General features: G+C 46.7%; 1 protein-coding gene across 1 annotated transcript in view; it reads right to left on the reverse strand.

Annotated features, from left to right (window-relative positions):
• Positions 1–104: 104 nt before the first annotated feature.
• Positions 105–15,941, reverse strand: part of fbxl13 (F-box and leucine-rich repeat protein 13) — a 47,028-nt gene continuing 31,191 nt past the window's right edge. The window contains exons 13-21 of the mRNA XM_061250705.1: positions 14,497–14,595; positions 9,370–9,490; positions 8,488–8,650; positions 7,427–7,546; positions 6,937–7,063; positions 4,848–4,931; positions 4,053–4,187; positions 3,609–3,772; positions 105–327 (exon numbers count right to left, since the gene is read on the reverse strand). Of these exons, the coding sequence (XP_061106689.1) occupies positions 105–327; positions 3,609–3,772; positions 4,053–4,187; positions 4,848–4,931; positions 6,937–7,063; positions 7,427–7,546; positions 8,488–8,650; positions 9,370–9,490; positions 14,497–14,595 (1,236 nt within the window). The remainder of the gene's footprint in view (positions 328–3,608; positions 3,773–4,052; positions 4,188–4,847; positions 4,932–6,936; positions 7,064–7,426; positions 7,547–8,487; positions 8,651–9,369; positions 9,491–14,496; positions 14,596–15,941) is intronic.

The following is a 15,941-nucleotide window of genomic DNA, read 5'->3' on the forward strand; positions in this document are numbered from 1 at the left end:
TATCAGAACATGACCTTGGTAACGCTGGTAACTGGTGTCTGGTTGTGTGATTGTCATTGAAATGGCTACCTTTAAAAAAACATTGGTTTTGACCAATAGGGTAACTATGGCTTGGAGGCTGTCGCTGGCCTGGGCCCTTCCTGTCGTGCCTCGTCTCCTCCTCCTCCTCCCCGTTCCTCCTCCTCCTCCCACTGCTGCTGAAGCCGGCGCGGCCTCCGGATGGGGTGCAGCAGCAGGCCCGCGCTGTCGTAGCCGAACCAGCGGGGGGCGTCGTCCCTGCTGTGCTCCCAGTGCTGGCTGTGGGGGCGCAGTCTCAGGGCGGCCTGCCTGTGGGAAAGAGAAGGGGCCGACGTTTCAGTTCCAACCTCTCCGACTCTCCAACCTAAACACTCCACAGCTCTACTTGCGGGGCGGTCTGTGGCGTAGTGGTTAAGGTAAAGGACTGGGACCCGCAAGGTCGGCGGTTCGATCCCCCGTGTAGCCGCAATCAGATCCGCACAGCCGTTGGGCCCTTGAGCAAGGCCCTTAACCCCGCAATGCTCCAGGGGAGGATTGTCTCCTGCTTAGTCTTATCAACTGTACGGATAAGAGCGCCTGCCGAATGCCATTAATGTAATGTAATGTGATGTTCTCGTATTCCACCCTGACGCAAGGCTCCGTGTGTGGGAGAACGGAGGAGACTACATTCTCAGTTTTTGTTTTGGTTTTTTATTACTGTTGACACGTGGATGCTGGGAAAGGTGTCAGGGGAGTTGAGAGGAACTCCCCTAATGAACAGTTATGTACTCGCTCTGAATGAAATTTTACATTACATTACATTATTGGCATTTGGCAGACGCTCTTATCCAGAGCGACGTACAGTTGATTAGACTAAGCAGGAGACAATCCTCCCCTGGAGCAATTCAGGGTTAAGGGCCTTGCTCAAGGGCCCAACGGCTGTGTGGATCTTATTGTGGCTACACTGGGATTAGAACCACTGACCTTGTGTGTCCCAGTCATTTACCTTAACCACTACGCTACAGGCCGCCCTAAATGGCAGGAGACATCAAAAATGCATGTTAGCGTTTCCGATTCTGTTTCCAATTTCCTCTGAGAGATTGAAAGCTTCCTGCTGTGCGTAATTTGCACTTAACAACACAAGATGAATGATCTGCTATCGGACGACTAGCTTGTGGCGCACAGAAACGCTGAAGATACAGTACTGCCATGCTACTTCCTGTAAGTATTAATACCATAGCACATTCAACTGCGATTAGCTTCATGCATTCAGCCCTGACTGCGAGCACTAAACCCGTGGCATGTTAGGCTGTCATTAACATCTCTTCGTGTGTTCAGCCCTTTCTGTAAGCACTGAACCCATGGCACACTGGCCTGTGATTAATGTGTTCAGGCAGTAGATTCCCCCCGGTAGAACGAGGTGAGTGATGAGGCACGCAGAAGGCCTCAGTGAAGAAAGAGGTGAAGAGGGCGGGGGAGTGACTGAGAAACTAACGAGTGCACTTGAGAATGGATGCACGGAAGGTGACGGTAGATGGGTATGAGAGAGTGAATATGCAGTTAAAGAAGTGCGCAGGGTAGGAGAGAGAGTGAATGAGTGTGTAAAAGATAGGACACTGGTTGTGTGTCAGCGAGAGTTAGTTGTGTTACGGAGATCAGGATGGGTGAGTGAATGAATGTGTATAATGGGCAGGACTGGTTGCGTGAGTAAAAGATTGAGTGAATGAATGTAGAAAGGGTAGAGCAGTTAACGAATGAGTGAGTAAATGAGTGAGAGAATGTGTTATGGGTAGAACAGTAAATGAGTGAGTGGGCAAAAGAGTGAGTGAATGTGTATAAAGGGTATGACAATCAATGAGTGAGTGAGTGAGAGAATGTGTATAAGAATCTGTACTGTAGGACAATGGGTGAATGAGTGAGTGAGTGAGAGAGATAATGTGTATAATGTGTAGGACAGTGAGTGAGTGGGTGAGTGTGTATAATGTGCAGGACAGTGAGTGAGTGAGTGAGTGAGTGTGTATAATGTGCAGGACAGTGTGTGAGTGAGTGAGTGAGTGTGTATAATGTGCAGGACAGTGTGTGAGTGAGTGAGTGAGTGTGTATAATGTGCAGGACAGTGTGTGAGTGAGTGAGTGAGTGTGTATAATGTGCAGGACAGTGAGTGAGTGAGTGAGTGTGTATAATGTGCAGGACAGTGGGTGAGTGAGTGAGTGTGTATAATGTGCAGGACAGTGAGTGAGTGTGTGAGTGAGTGAGTGAGTGTGTATAATGTGCAGGACAGTGGGTGAGTGGGTGAGTGTGTATAATGTGCAGGACAGTGTGTGAGTGAGTGAGTGAGTGTGTATAATGTGCAGGACAGTGTGTGAGTGAGTGAGTGAGTGTGTATAATGTGCAGGACAGTGTGTGAGTGAGTGAGTGAGTGTGTATAATGTGCAGGACAGTGAGTGAGTGTGTGAGTGAGTGAGTGAGTGTGTATAATGTGCAGGACAGTGAGTGAGTGGGTGAGTGTGTATAATGTGCAGGACAGTGGGTGAGTGAGTGAGTGAGTGTGTATAAGGTGCAGGACAGTGTGTGAGTGAGTGAGTGAGTGTGTATAGTGTGCAGGACAGTGGGTGAGTGTGTATAGTGTGCAGGACAGTGGGTGAGTGAGATAATGTGTATAGTGTGCAGGACAGTGAGTGTGTGAGTGGGTGAGTGTGTATAATGTGCAGGACAGTGAGTGAGTGTGTATAATGTGCAGGACAGTGGGTGAGTGTGTATAATGTGCAGGACAGTGTGTGAGTGTGTATAGTGTGCAGGACAGTGGGTGAGTGTGTATAATGTGCAGGACAGTGGGTGAGTGTGTATAATGTGCAGGACAGTGGGTGAGTGTGTATAATGTGCAGGACAGTGTGTGAGTGTGTATAGTGTGCAGGACAGTGGGTGAGTGTGTATAATGTGCAGGACAGTGGGTGAGTGTGTATAATGTGCAGGACAGTGTGTGAGTGTGTATAGTGTGCAGGACAGTGTGTGAGTGTGTATAATGTGCAGGACAGTGTGTGAGTGTGTATAGTGTGCAGGACAGTGTGTGAGTGTGTATAATGTGCAGGACAGTGTGTGAGTGTGTATAGTGTGCAGGACAGTGTGTGAGTGTGTATAGTGTGCAGGACAGTGTGTGAGTGTGTATAATGTGCAGGACAGTGTGTGAGTGTGTATAGTGTGCAGGACAGTGTGTGAGTGTGTATAATGTGCAGGACAGTGTGTGAGTGTGTATAGTGTGCAGGACAGTGAGATAATGTGTATAAGGAGCAGGACAGTGTGTGAGTGAGTATAGTGTGCAGGACAGTGTGTGAGTGTGTATAATGTGCAGGACAGTGTGTGAGTGTGTATAATGAGCAGGACAGTGTGTGAGTGAGTATAATGAGCAGGACAGTGAGTGTGTGAGTGTGTATAGTGAGCAGGACAGCGTGTGAGTGTGTATAATGAGCAGGACAGTGAGTGTGTGAGTGTGTATAGTGAGCAGGACAGCGTGTGAGTGTGTATAATGAGCAGGACAGTGGCTGAGTGGGTGAGATAATGTGTATAGTGTGCAGGACAGTGAGATAATGTGTATAAGGAGCAGAGAGCGGTACTTGGAGATGCCCCTGCAGTAGAGCATGGAGACGGAGCGGAGGCGTCGGCAGCCCCGCTGCAGCAGCTTGGCGGCTCGGTCGCTCAGGTGCACACAGCCGCTCACGTCCAGCTCCTGCAGGTGCTGCCCCGCTCCCATCAGGCACTGCACCGACACGTCCGTCATCTGCGGGGGCGGGAGGGGGCTGTTACCGCGGGGGACGATGTTTCACTAGCAGTGGGTGGGTTACTCATTGCTGCTGGGCCAGCCACAGGAATGTCAGTCAAACAGGCAGTTTTGAACCATTTACCGTAATAGTCACCCCCTCACACACCGGAGGGGGACCCCCCCGCCATGCTGACGGCAGTGCAGTTTTGAAACATTTACCGTAACAATCGCCCCCTCACGCACCGGAGGGGGACCCCCCCCCCGCCATGCTGACGCAGTGCAGTGGATCAGGACTTACTTTGGGGCAGCCGGCCATTCGGAGCGAGCGGATGGTGCGGCAGTGGTAGGACAGTGTTTTGACGGACTGGTCCGACAGGGAGAGGCAGTGGGACAGGTCCATGTGCTCCAGACCCTTCACCTGCTTGCACAATTTCTGCCGCAGAGAAGAGAACACGGACCCCCAGGGCGGGTGGGGTCCAGAGACCCGGATCAGCAGCGGTGCCTCGCTCCCCCAAAACTGCTGCCCTCTGCGGACAGCGAGTCCCCTTATAGAGGCACCCTCCACCTCCCTCGGTCTCCCTCCAGACAAATACATTCCTGTGGCAGTTAGGGGGGGGGGGAGGCAGCACTGTGACTCAGTCAGTCATATTTCAAACAGACACTGAGACCAGGCCTCTGGCACCAGATCACTGAAGAAAAGTCCCTGCTACAAGCCCATTTTAACACGCAAGCAGACGTCAAAGTCAGCTGGTTTATTGTTAGACAGTAAATCCAATGCGCCAAGCTCCGACCTGCACAAAGCACAAGGAATGCCTCAAAAAGCGGAGGAGGAGAGAAGAGGGAAAACGGGACGTTGTGATTTTCGCACAAATGAGCACGAAAATTGGGCTCGGAGGTGCTTCTGCACTCATTCCTGGCCCCGTGTTTCATTCTTATTTTAGGGCAGGTAGGCCGGGGATCTCGATTCACTGCAGATGTCTCATTTGAACGGAGATGAAAGCAGAAACACCCATGAAAACTGTGCAGAATGTTCTATACAACGTGATCGATGAGCAAAAAGAGGGTGAAAATATATGGCCCAGATTGAATTTACCTCAATTCCAATGTCTGTTATCCAGAGACATTCTGACACGCTCAGCTTCCTTAAGCTGGAGTTGCTGCCAAGAGCCGACAAGCTCTGAATAAAAAAAAAGGTTTATGGGTTTATGTCCTGCGATTGTTAAATTATATGTTATAATCTAGTCATTGCGTAACACTATACTTTTCAGGCGTTCTCCTGCATTGCACAACTCAACTGAACCAAAACACCTGGGAAATGTGTCTCCTGTTGTTGGGGTCCTGGGTACAGGATTCAGGTAGAGCTGTGGAGCATTGCATCGGCCTCTTTAGGTGGTACATTATTGGCCGTAACATCGGCCAATCGGTTCCAATCGGCAGGGTAATCTCTGACCACATTTCCAAACACTGCAAAATAAATGCTGTCTTAAGCATTTTTTTGTAAATGATTTAGGATCTTTTTCTCTCAAGTAGAAACTTTTAGTTTGTTTAAAGTTGCTGTTTACGTGACAAGTAAATAAACCAAATGTCTTGGCTCATTGCCATTTAGTTTTTGTCTTATTCAGCAAAAAAAGCTCAATATGAAGACTAAAATACTTGAAATCAACTTTTTGATATTTAACTTTTTTTTTTTTAATTTTTTTTTAACACCTATAGTTTGCCTGCCCCAGTGAGTGCAGCAGGGGTCTGCGGAGTGAAAATAAGTGGATGTGTACCGTGTGTGTAACCCAGAGCCTCTCTAGCTGGGGCACCCATAGGCCAAACCCCACAGCAAGCTCTTTGTTTCCAGAGCGAGGTGTGGGAACATGTCTGTGAGAGAGACTTAAGTGATTGAGCACAAGACTTTGCGAGGGGAGGCAGGTCATGGTCACTGCCCCCCCCCCCCCCCCCCAAAGGGTGATTCATCACCCCTGTAGCCAGCCTGTGTGTGTTTTTATATAGTTTCTATGCTCACAAGGACTCTCAAAACAAAACAAAGACAAAACTAATAACATTTCCATAGTGTCGAGTCAGCGAGAGCGCTGTTCTCAGGGGGAGGTGTTTGCTCGCCTCCGGTCTCTCTCAGACTCCCCTTTGCCTGGTGCGTTAAACTGAGTCCCTCATCGATTCATCATACAACTACAGGCTGGGAAATACAACACAACTGCACACTTAGTTCAGTGAAATACTGTAAATATACACGCTCAGTGCAAGGCACAGATGATGTGAGTCCCTACGAGTGCTCTGCTGCTGTTTGTGACCAAAGTGGCCAATAAAAACACAGCCTTTAATAGTGCTCTGAGACATGCAAACCCTTCACTGTGCTGTTAATAAACTCCTGTGCAGCGGGGAGCAGTGGTAACTTAACACCCACTTGTTTGTAAAACCTTTTATTCCATTCCCATTGAAAACCACTGAACCTTTATGACTTCTGAAAAGACCAAATTAAAGGATTTATATTCCTTTTAAAAAAATGTTTATGACTCCTTTGCAAAATGGGTTCACTTTCCAGTGCAACTCGATCACTGTATGTGGAACACACACCGGAGGGTGAGGTCACAGTCTACAGTTGGTTACCACATTCCCCTTGATTCCTTAAACCTCTTAACAAATTCAATGTATTCAGCAGTGTAGTGCAATGGTTAGGAAACTGGACTTATAGCTCTAGCTTCAGTTCACAGGTAGGGCATGACTGTTGTATCACTGAGCAGACAATAGACTATAGACTGTGCAAAATGATCTGTATTAAAAATATATGATCAAGAACGCACATTAACTTTTGAAGTGATTAAGTATTTATTTCATATGTGGCAACTTTTTCTGCATCGTTAACGGGGCACAGGAAATGAACACCCAGGTCCTCTCGAGTGTTATGTGCCACCTTTGTTTAGAGACGCAACACAGTGACATGGTGGCTTTGATCACAGAGAGCCGAGATCAAAGCCAGGCTCTTTACCTCATTTGTCCTGGGAGGTGCAGTAACAGATTAGTCATGTGAGCTAGACATCACAGAGAGATGCAGGTGTTCACGGATCGCCCGCAAGGGAGGACATGATGCTGAGACGGGGTCGACCTCAGCTGCCGGCCGGTTGAGAGTGGGGGTCTACCTCAGCTGTTGGCCCCCTGGGTTGAGAAAGGGGGGTTACCTGGTCCTGTATGCTGGTTCCGGTGAGATCCAGGGAGATCAGGGAAGAGACGCTCCCCAGCCACTCGATCCCGGTGTCGGTCAGATGATCACAGTAACACAGGCTGAGGTTGGTCAGGCTGGTGCACCTGGATGAATGGAACACACACACACACACACACTCATGTGTGGTGTGTGTGTGTGTGCATACGTGTATGCGTACACGCCTCTGTGTGCTGCGTGTGTGTGCATACCAGTATGTGTACACATCTGCGTGTGCTGTGTGTGTGTATGTGTGTATGTGTACACATCTGTGTGTGCTGTGTATGTGTGTGTGTGCATATGTGCATGTGTACACATCTGCGTGTGTGTGTGTTTGTGTATATGTGCATGTGTACACATCTGCGTGTGTGTGTGTGAGTGTGTGTGTGTGCGTGCGTGCGTGTGTGCGTGTGTGTGTGTGTGCTGCGTGCGAGTGTGTGTGTGTGTGCGTGTGTGTGTGTGGCCCTCACCTCTGCGCTATCCTAACCATGGACACGTCATTGATGCGTCTGCAGTGGCTCAGGTTCAGCTCCTGGATCCGGGGCCCAGACAGACCCTCCACCAAACAGCGCAGACCCAGGTCAGTCACCCTGAGTCAGACGCACGCGCACAGAACAAAGTTCTCTCATTATCTCTGCCCTCCAATCACAGCCCAGCCCGCAGCTGCCTCCGGCAATCATCAGCCGAGACCCTGACTGCTCTCAGACGCACTTTACACCGCGCACGACTGCGTCACAGCACTGCCACAACCCAGAGGCTCCGCCACATCCAACTCGAGATCTGTTATTCCAATATGCGCAAATGTCCCATTAGGAAACGGTAACGGCTGCTTTTTTGCATGCAGGGGTTGGAAAACATTTTTTGGCCTTGGAGAACACAAATGAGAGCAAGCAACGGGTAACCTGCATAGGACAGGACTCGGCATCACAGTGTTTGCAGTGTTTATGGGGACGGTGTCTTTCACCGACAGCTTGCTTCATTTCATATGTGCTAACAGCAGTGCGGCTCAAATCACATCCAGCTGCATAAATATTGCTAAACAAGCTAGCATTTACGGCAAATCTCTGTTCAGCACCAATTTAAATAACCTTTTCAAACTGCCGTTTAATGGTCTGGCAGGACAACTCCTGTCTCCAGTCGCAGACTCTGTGATTTACTTTCATAAGAAAGGCATTGATGAGCTCAGAAGAAAATGAGAGACTGGAATTAAAAATGTTCCAAATCTGAACCTTATTTAAAAGTCTCCTGTGTTTTTTAGTTTTTTTTTAGACCCTTGTCAAAAATGGCTTATGGCTTTAATTGTTAGCGCAGCGCAGACCAGGGTCAAATACGTCTTGGATTTAACTACTTTTCTATGCTTTACTGAGCTTGCCTCATTTGCTGGAGCCTATGAAATAACCCTGCCTTCTGGTCCTGGCTCAATTGCACCAGGCAAGATCAATCAAGCACAGAAACGTATTTGAATCAAAAAGCAATTACGTATTTGACCCAGGTGTGACGCACAGTTCCGCTGCGTAGTCCATTCTGGTACCTGAAGCAGTCGGCCACATTCAGTGAGATCAGGTTCTTCAGACCCCCAATGGCCTTCATGCCATGGTCGGTCAGCCCTCGACAGTCCGCTGCAGAGATGTGCTTTAGGCCCGGAGAGTTCCTGCAGAAAGCCTTCCAGCTGGCGTCCGTCACGTGACTGTTACCTGTAGAAAGCTGCCGTCAGAAAATGCGCATGTGGTTGTTTTTAAACGATGCCAGCACGCTCTTAGAGCCCGAAATAAAAAAATGGAACGACCCAAGACATTCTGAGAATGCTGGTGAGCCGAAATATCAAGGACTTTAAATTGAGCGGAAACATGACTTTTTATGATCGTTTTAGCTGGAAGCAAGTTCACCCAGCGGAACCTGTTAAGAATTTTCTTTGTGTATTTTCTTACAGTGCGAACAGTCTGTATGGAGGAGCATGTGTCTGCAGTAACAAGGAGGATTTCACACAGTGGGGCTAAATGCCCAACATCTCTAAGCACAGGGCAAGACAAAACATACCTAAAAATAACAATAAAAAAACAACAAAATACCGGTATTGATATTACACACGACTCCCTCTGTTTAGAATGAAACTTCCCCCTTTAATCCTCTCAGCGGATGCCTGTTCCACATTATCCAGTCCAGCTATGATATCACTCTGTCCAGGGACTGTTCGTAGACCCCCGCTCCCCCACCCAACAGTAGAGGGTCATGATGAATTCGTTGTCAGCCAAGATGAAGCTGAGCCAAAGAGTGCAAGAGCTGCAAACCCACTGACTTCACATTTTTTCCTCTACAAACAGACAGTGTCAAGGCCGGCGCTTCAGCCTCGACACGGGACTGGCAGGATGCCCATTGCTTATTATGGCTACCGTGACAACGCAGCGGCTCTGACCTTCGACCCTGATTCTGGTCAGCTTGCACCCCTCGGCGACCGCCTTCAGGGCGCTGTCCGTGAGATTGGGGGCGTCCAGGAGGGAGACCGCATTCAGAGACCTGCACTGCGAGACCATCGCCTGGGAACAGAGACAGAACCATGTGTGATTCATCTTTCCGTGTCGATTTGCGCCGGTGCTTCGCGAGCTGGGAGTGATCTAACAGAGCTCAGATCTCTGCCGTCCATTCCTGTCCACTTCAATGGAATATTTCACAACAGTAATTGAACTAAAGGGGACACACAAAATTTATTTTGGCTCCTAAACCCTATCCGCGTTTAACCCTTTCCTTCAGACACAAAACTGTTATTTGTAAATATTCTCTTCATAAAACAAACATAAAATGAACATGCGTCGTTATTTATTATGTTGGTTGCATTGGTTTGTCTTCGTGGTTAGCGTGAACTTCAAATATAATGCCGAACGACTGAAAAGTGAACAAATCTCTTGCGGCTTTAGCTCAATGAATTCTCAGGCTTTACTGTCTGAGCCAGCCCCTCTCCCACAGGCTCTGGTCCATATGGGGAAAATATGCAACTTGGAGGTTCAGAATGTACTCTCGCCATAACTTAAACATGAAGCAGAATACTGCTCCAAAAATACACACAGTACAATATACACTCACTGAGCACTTTATTAGGAATTTATTAGACTTATTCGTTAGACTTCTACTGCTGTAGCCTATCCACTTAGTCATGATGGGTTGTGTGTTCAGAGATGCTCATCTGCATACCACTGTTGTATTGCGTGGTTATTTGCGTTACTGTCACCTTCCTGTCAGCTTTGACCAGTCTGGCCATTCTCCTCTGACGTCTTTCATTAACAAGGCATTTCTGTCTGCAGAACTGCTGCTCACTGGATTGCTTTCAGCAGTTTCTGAGATACTCAAACCACCCTGTCTGCCACCAACAATTATTCCACAGTCAAAGTCACTAAGATCAAATTCTTTCACCCATTCTGATGATTGATGTGAACATTAACTGAAGCTCCTGACCTGTATCTACATGACTGTATGCACTGCACTGCTGCCACACAATTGGCTGATGAGATAACCGCATGAATTAAGTAGGTGTAATAAAGTAAAAATGTTCTTAATAAAGTGCTTGGTGAGTATATGTTCCCTCATCAAAATGCCAAACAATGAGATGCACACAAGGCTGTGTATATGGCAGATATGTACTGTCAGGGTGTTTATAAATCCCATGGCAGAACTCATTCATTCATTCATTATCCTAATAATGAATGAATGAACAGGGTCACAGGGGGGCTGGAGCCTATCCCAGCATACATTGGGGCGAAAGGCAGGAATACACCCTGGACAGGTCGCCAGTCCATCGCAGGGCACACACACCATTCACTCACACACTCATACCCACGGGCAATTTAGACTCTCCAATCAGCCTAACCTGCATGTCTTTGGACTGTGGGAGGAAACCGGAGTACCCGGAGGAAACCCACCCAAACACGGGGAGAACATGCAAACTCCATACAGAGAGGCCCCGGCCGACGGGGATTCGAACCCAGGACCTCCTTGCTGTGAGGCGGCAGTGCTACTCACTGCACCATCTCCGTGCCACCCATGGCAGAACTGTCAAGGCAAAACAATGTTTCACAAATTCACTGTATAGCACGTCTTGCACACAGTGGAGGAGGAGGAGGTGCAGAGCATGTGGGTACACACACTGCAATGCTTCCCTTCAATAACATCCTATTGGCAGAGGAATTTTCCAGCCCTGCTAGACATGTCTGAGACGACAAGCCCTAGCGGTCTCCACCTCTCCAGAGAAAAACGCTGATGTACGCTTAAGCAATTTCACCACTGCAGTGCAGATTGCTACACCGGGTTTTCAAACTGTGCTCCAAAAAAAAAAAGAGCATGGAGTTTGTCAGGAGTTAATGCAGTAAAAGCAAGTTGTCTAAGCCCATTCAGTATCACAGGACAGCTGGTTATGGCATTGCAAGCCTGGTCCAAGCGGAAATGTCCCTTTGCTTCTTCAGAAAGTAATGGACAGTTTTCGGTTGTTTTAGTAAAAGTAAAATTTTGATTCAATTGTTTGTTTTTTTTTACTAGAAAGTTTTTTTTAAATATTAATAAATGTCCAAAGGTAATTCAGGCAAATGGTTTAAGAATGTCAGCTAAAATAGCCGGAGCTACATAGTGCGACTGGCAAGTGTCTTCTTTGTTGTGTTTGGAATTTTCAGCAGTTTTTCCTCTCCAATTCGAACTTCCCAATTGGCAACAGTAGGCCGGTCCCACATCCACTGGGGAGGGCGCCCACGGGCACGCTGCATTCCCCAAACCGTTACACGAGCTGGCCACCTTGTTTCCCGGCAACAGCGTTGTCATAGCTACCGCATTGGGGAGGACAGATGACGGACACCTGATCACCAAGGGGGAGTGGCAGCACCCACTGCGTCGCCGTGGGCGACGCGACATCCAATTAAGCGCCAGCACACAAGACTCCCCACCATGTGTGGCACAGGCACAGTTCTGATCCAGGCCAGAGGGTGCATCGCAAGTCCCTCAGTACCGATAATGTGAGAATTACTGTAGACTGTACACGAATGCTGTATGAGCGCTTCAGCCCAGTCAGTTCTCAGGCTTTGACATCTGAGCTGTCTGAACTTGGGAGGTCCAGAATGCACTCTCACCACAACTTAAACATGAAGCAGAATCCTGCACTAAAAATACACACAATATACAGCGCCCTGAAAAAGTCTTAGGCGCCTGCATAACATTCTGTACAGATAGGATTCTTTCAAAAATAATTCAATGAAAGGTCCTAAATAAACATACTATACATTTTAGCAATTTGACAGAATAGTTAAAAACTGAATCAAATCAATATTTTTTCTGCCCACCCTTCGGCGTTAGGTTGTTCCAAGCGTGTTGGAGAACTTGCCACAGTTCTTCTGCAGACTTTGGTTGGCTCCTTGCTTCTGATCTCAGACAGCCTTGATCAAGTTTTTATGTAAAAAGTAGTCAATTGTTTCCAGTAATATGTTATTTTTAAAATTAAATCTTTTAGAAAATGAATATTTAGAAATCTCAAATGTGTTATTTTATACTAACACACACAAAACATATATATAATAAAGTCTAGGGTGCCTTCTGCACAGTACTGTATGTCCACGAAAATACCAAATAAGCAAATGCACACAAGGCTGTGTATATGCCAATAGCTTATTGTTCGGGTGTTTATAAATGCCATGGCTGTGGAGGTCAAAGCAATGTTCTTATTTAATCCAGTCCAGAGGGTGCATTAGGAGTCTCTGAAACCATTTATACAGCACACAATACAGTCATTCTCACATTATCTGTATTATTATAGTACCTCCCTGTAAACCTTAATTGTTGTCTTTTTGTGATATTTACTTGTGTATTAGGATGTTTAGTTTGGCTAGGTAAGCGGTTTGTTCATACATATGTGTGTTGCGGTATTACGAAAAAAAAAAAAAAAAACCAGATGATCAAATAGGCCCTGGTCCTTATCTTTGTTGTGCAGGTAGTAGTTGAAATTGTACTTCCCCTCTAAGGTCTTTCAGCGCACTTATCCCTGGTTATGGGTGTGCACTTTGCACTTTGTTGTACGTCGCTCTGGATAAGAGCGTTTGCCAAATGCCATTAATGTAATGTAATGCATTATCGCTCAGCACAGGTCCATTAACTCCTATTCATTTTTAAAATGGCCAAGCAAACAAAGTGGCATAGCTCATTAGCTAAAAAAAAAAACAGCTGAGAAAGTAAATTCAATGAATAAAGTGCTGGCTGTTCTTAAATAAGGATAAATTATATGAACAATACTGCTCATAGCTGGAGCCCCATTACCTTTACCATATGTGGTAAAAAGAGGGACAAAGGTGTTGCCTTGACTTCGGAGAAGTGTTTTGGAAATATCGCCATCATTACTGAACACCTTCCTTCCCCCCATTGTTCTAACATTAGCAATGAAAGAGGGCCAATGATACAGTACAATGAGATGATTGTTATCATGGCATAAGTGGTCAAATATGCCAATGTTACTGCCAATGTTACTGCAACAACGCAGTACAATATCCAACCTACAGGGTGTAAGTGGGACCAGCTTTAAATACTGACAAACTCTAGAAGGCTTAACATAAAAAACATGTTCTGTATTATCCATGAAACATTCCCATGCTATAAATCAAAGACCTTACTTTCAATAAGGAAATGTCATAATACAGTCCAGCTTTAGTAATCAAATGTATGCAGTATGCATAACCCGAAATCATAAGCATAAGCAAAATCATTTTTCAAGTTTCCTCCTCCAGGGAAGCAGAAATGCATCTGAACATTGCGCGATCCACACAGCTCCTTCTGCTAACAGTGTAGTATAATGACTAGGGAACAGGGCTTCTATCTCTGTAGTTCTGTAGGTTTCATTCCCAGGTAGGGCAGTGCCATTATATCCTTGAGTCAGGTCCTTAAACAATCATTAATATGGAAGCCCAGGAGATATCTGGATCCCCTACTTTTGTTGGGATGTGCTTGTGACTATGTGCTGTGCTCAAACAGTTAAAGGTACAATAGGTACAAAAGGCTCACTGACATGTTGACTCACCCTCTGCCTGTGTTTATAGTCCTTAAATTCAAAATATGCAGTTGACGGGCCGGCACTCTGTCCCAAAACATTGTATAGCTGTACAATAATTCAAGCTCATTGATTGAAAATTGGTTCTAATTGCCACAGCCAATGGCATTTCAATGTCAGTGCATTCACAGAGAAGGGGGAGGGATAAACAGTGTTGTGGTTTGAGCGTGTTTGTTGCCGCATTTCCTCTCTGTGACCATTAGAAGTCCGAAATGACCTATTTTACCTTTAAAGGACACACTGGGAGATAAATCTCTATTAGTTTCCTGGCACTCACCATTTCTATTATCTGCAACAAAATGCAAATAAGTATTAGTAAATTAATTCTGTGAAAATTAATGCTCTCAGAGTGCTTCAGAATGGGCCTTTGAAAATGCACGTTTAAAGTGTTTACCAAGAGGCACATCACTCCCCTCTGCCCCCGTCAATAACCCCCCCCCCCACCCCCCACCCCCCACACCTGCGCACACATACCAGCACACAGCTGTCCGTGAGGGTTGGTATGTGCTTGAATTCCATGTGCTGGAGCAGGCTGCATCCCGTGGCGATGAATCTGAACCCTTCCACAGAGATCTGGAGGAGATGAAGGGCTGTCAGTGTCAGAGCAGGGCACTGATAGAGGCTGTGAAAACTGGAAGTGGGGGTGACCGGGGGCCTTTTCCGACAGCACGTTCACACACACACTTTCTCCGAAACTATAGGAGACAAAAGGAGACCTCCATCTTGTAAACCCAGGCTGCTGCAGCAATAGAAGTTGTACTGAAGGGAGGGGAAAATCGTCCCTCTGGACTCTGGCAGTTGTCGACACCATGTTCCAGATGAGAATTTAAACCAAGGTCAAGACTCAGTGTGGTTAGTAAAGATCCCATGGTACATATGAAAAGGGTCGGGGTGTTCGCCCAGATGGCAAGGTCAAATTCCAAAGCTGGCTCTCCCAGTCTTTCTTCCACAGGAAATTGGCTACCTTGTATCCCCTACCTCTCTTGACTCACCAGGGTGTCCCTCTAAATGTGTTTCAGTGACCTTCAAGGTTGCATAAACAGTAGTAGGTCTTTTTATAGCTTGTCCACTGAAGTCTCTGGTACAGTATTTAAATGGAATGTCTTGCATGCTGCTGCAATTCAGGCGAGGCCTTCGATGTGTGAATCAGAATTTGCAAGAAAAGAGATGAGTCTAATAAATAAATAAACGCTCTGGAATCATTGCCATGCCATGCGATTGCAGTCACAATCATATTTATTTGGAATGATAATGGCACGATTAGAATAATGACATCTTACATTGACGGGACCGCAGAACGTTGCTCGTTAAAAAAATAAATAACTTAGGCGGCAAAGGTAAACACTGTCACAGTGAAGGGGAGGGCGGTGTCCCCTGTATGTGGGAGTAGTTCAGAGCCGCGGGCTTTCAATGCACTAATGGTTAAAGCTGAACAGCCTCCTGCACTGTGGCCCGTATCAATCATTCCACAAGAGTCAACACAACAGAGCAGGCCGGCCTTATTAGGCCCAGAGTGGACAGTTACGGATGACTCCTGGAAACAGATGCATCAAAATTCAGCCCTGCCGCCAAAGTGTGTTTTAAGTAGAGGCCGGTAGGAGGGTATGTTTGCTAGCTAGAGCGATGCAAGTAAGGCGCCACGGAACGGGCACTGCCCAGTGTTCCGGAACACCTCAGCCCACGGATTCATAGCACAATGTTTGAGGAGCTTAATATAGATTAACTTTAGTATGTGAATATACATTTATGGGAGGTGATGGTCCTGTTGCCTCATGTTTCTTTTCTCTGACATTTTTTCTTCATCAAACCTTATGGTTGGTGAAGGCCTCGAGGCCCTTCAGGTTTCCTGTTTTATATGAAAACACAGGGCACAGAGGGTGTGTTTTTTCCTCTGCCCTTTTAACCACAAATTATTCAGT

This window comes from Conger conger, chromosome 8 (assembly GCF_963514075.1).
Source record: "Conger conger chromosome 8, fConCon1.1, whole genome shotgun sequence".
Taxonomy (NCBI): domain Eukaryota; kingdom Metazoa; phylum Chordata; class Actinopteri; order Anguilliformes; family Congridae; genus Conger; species Conger conger.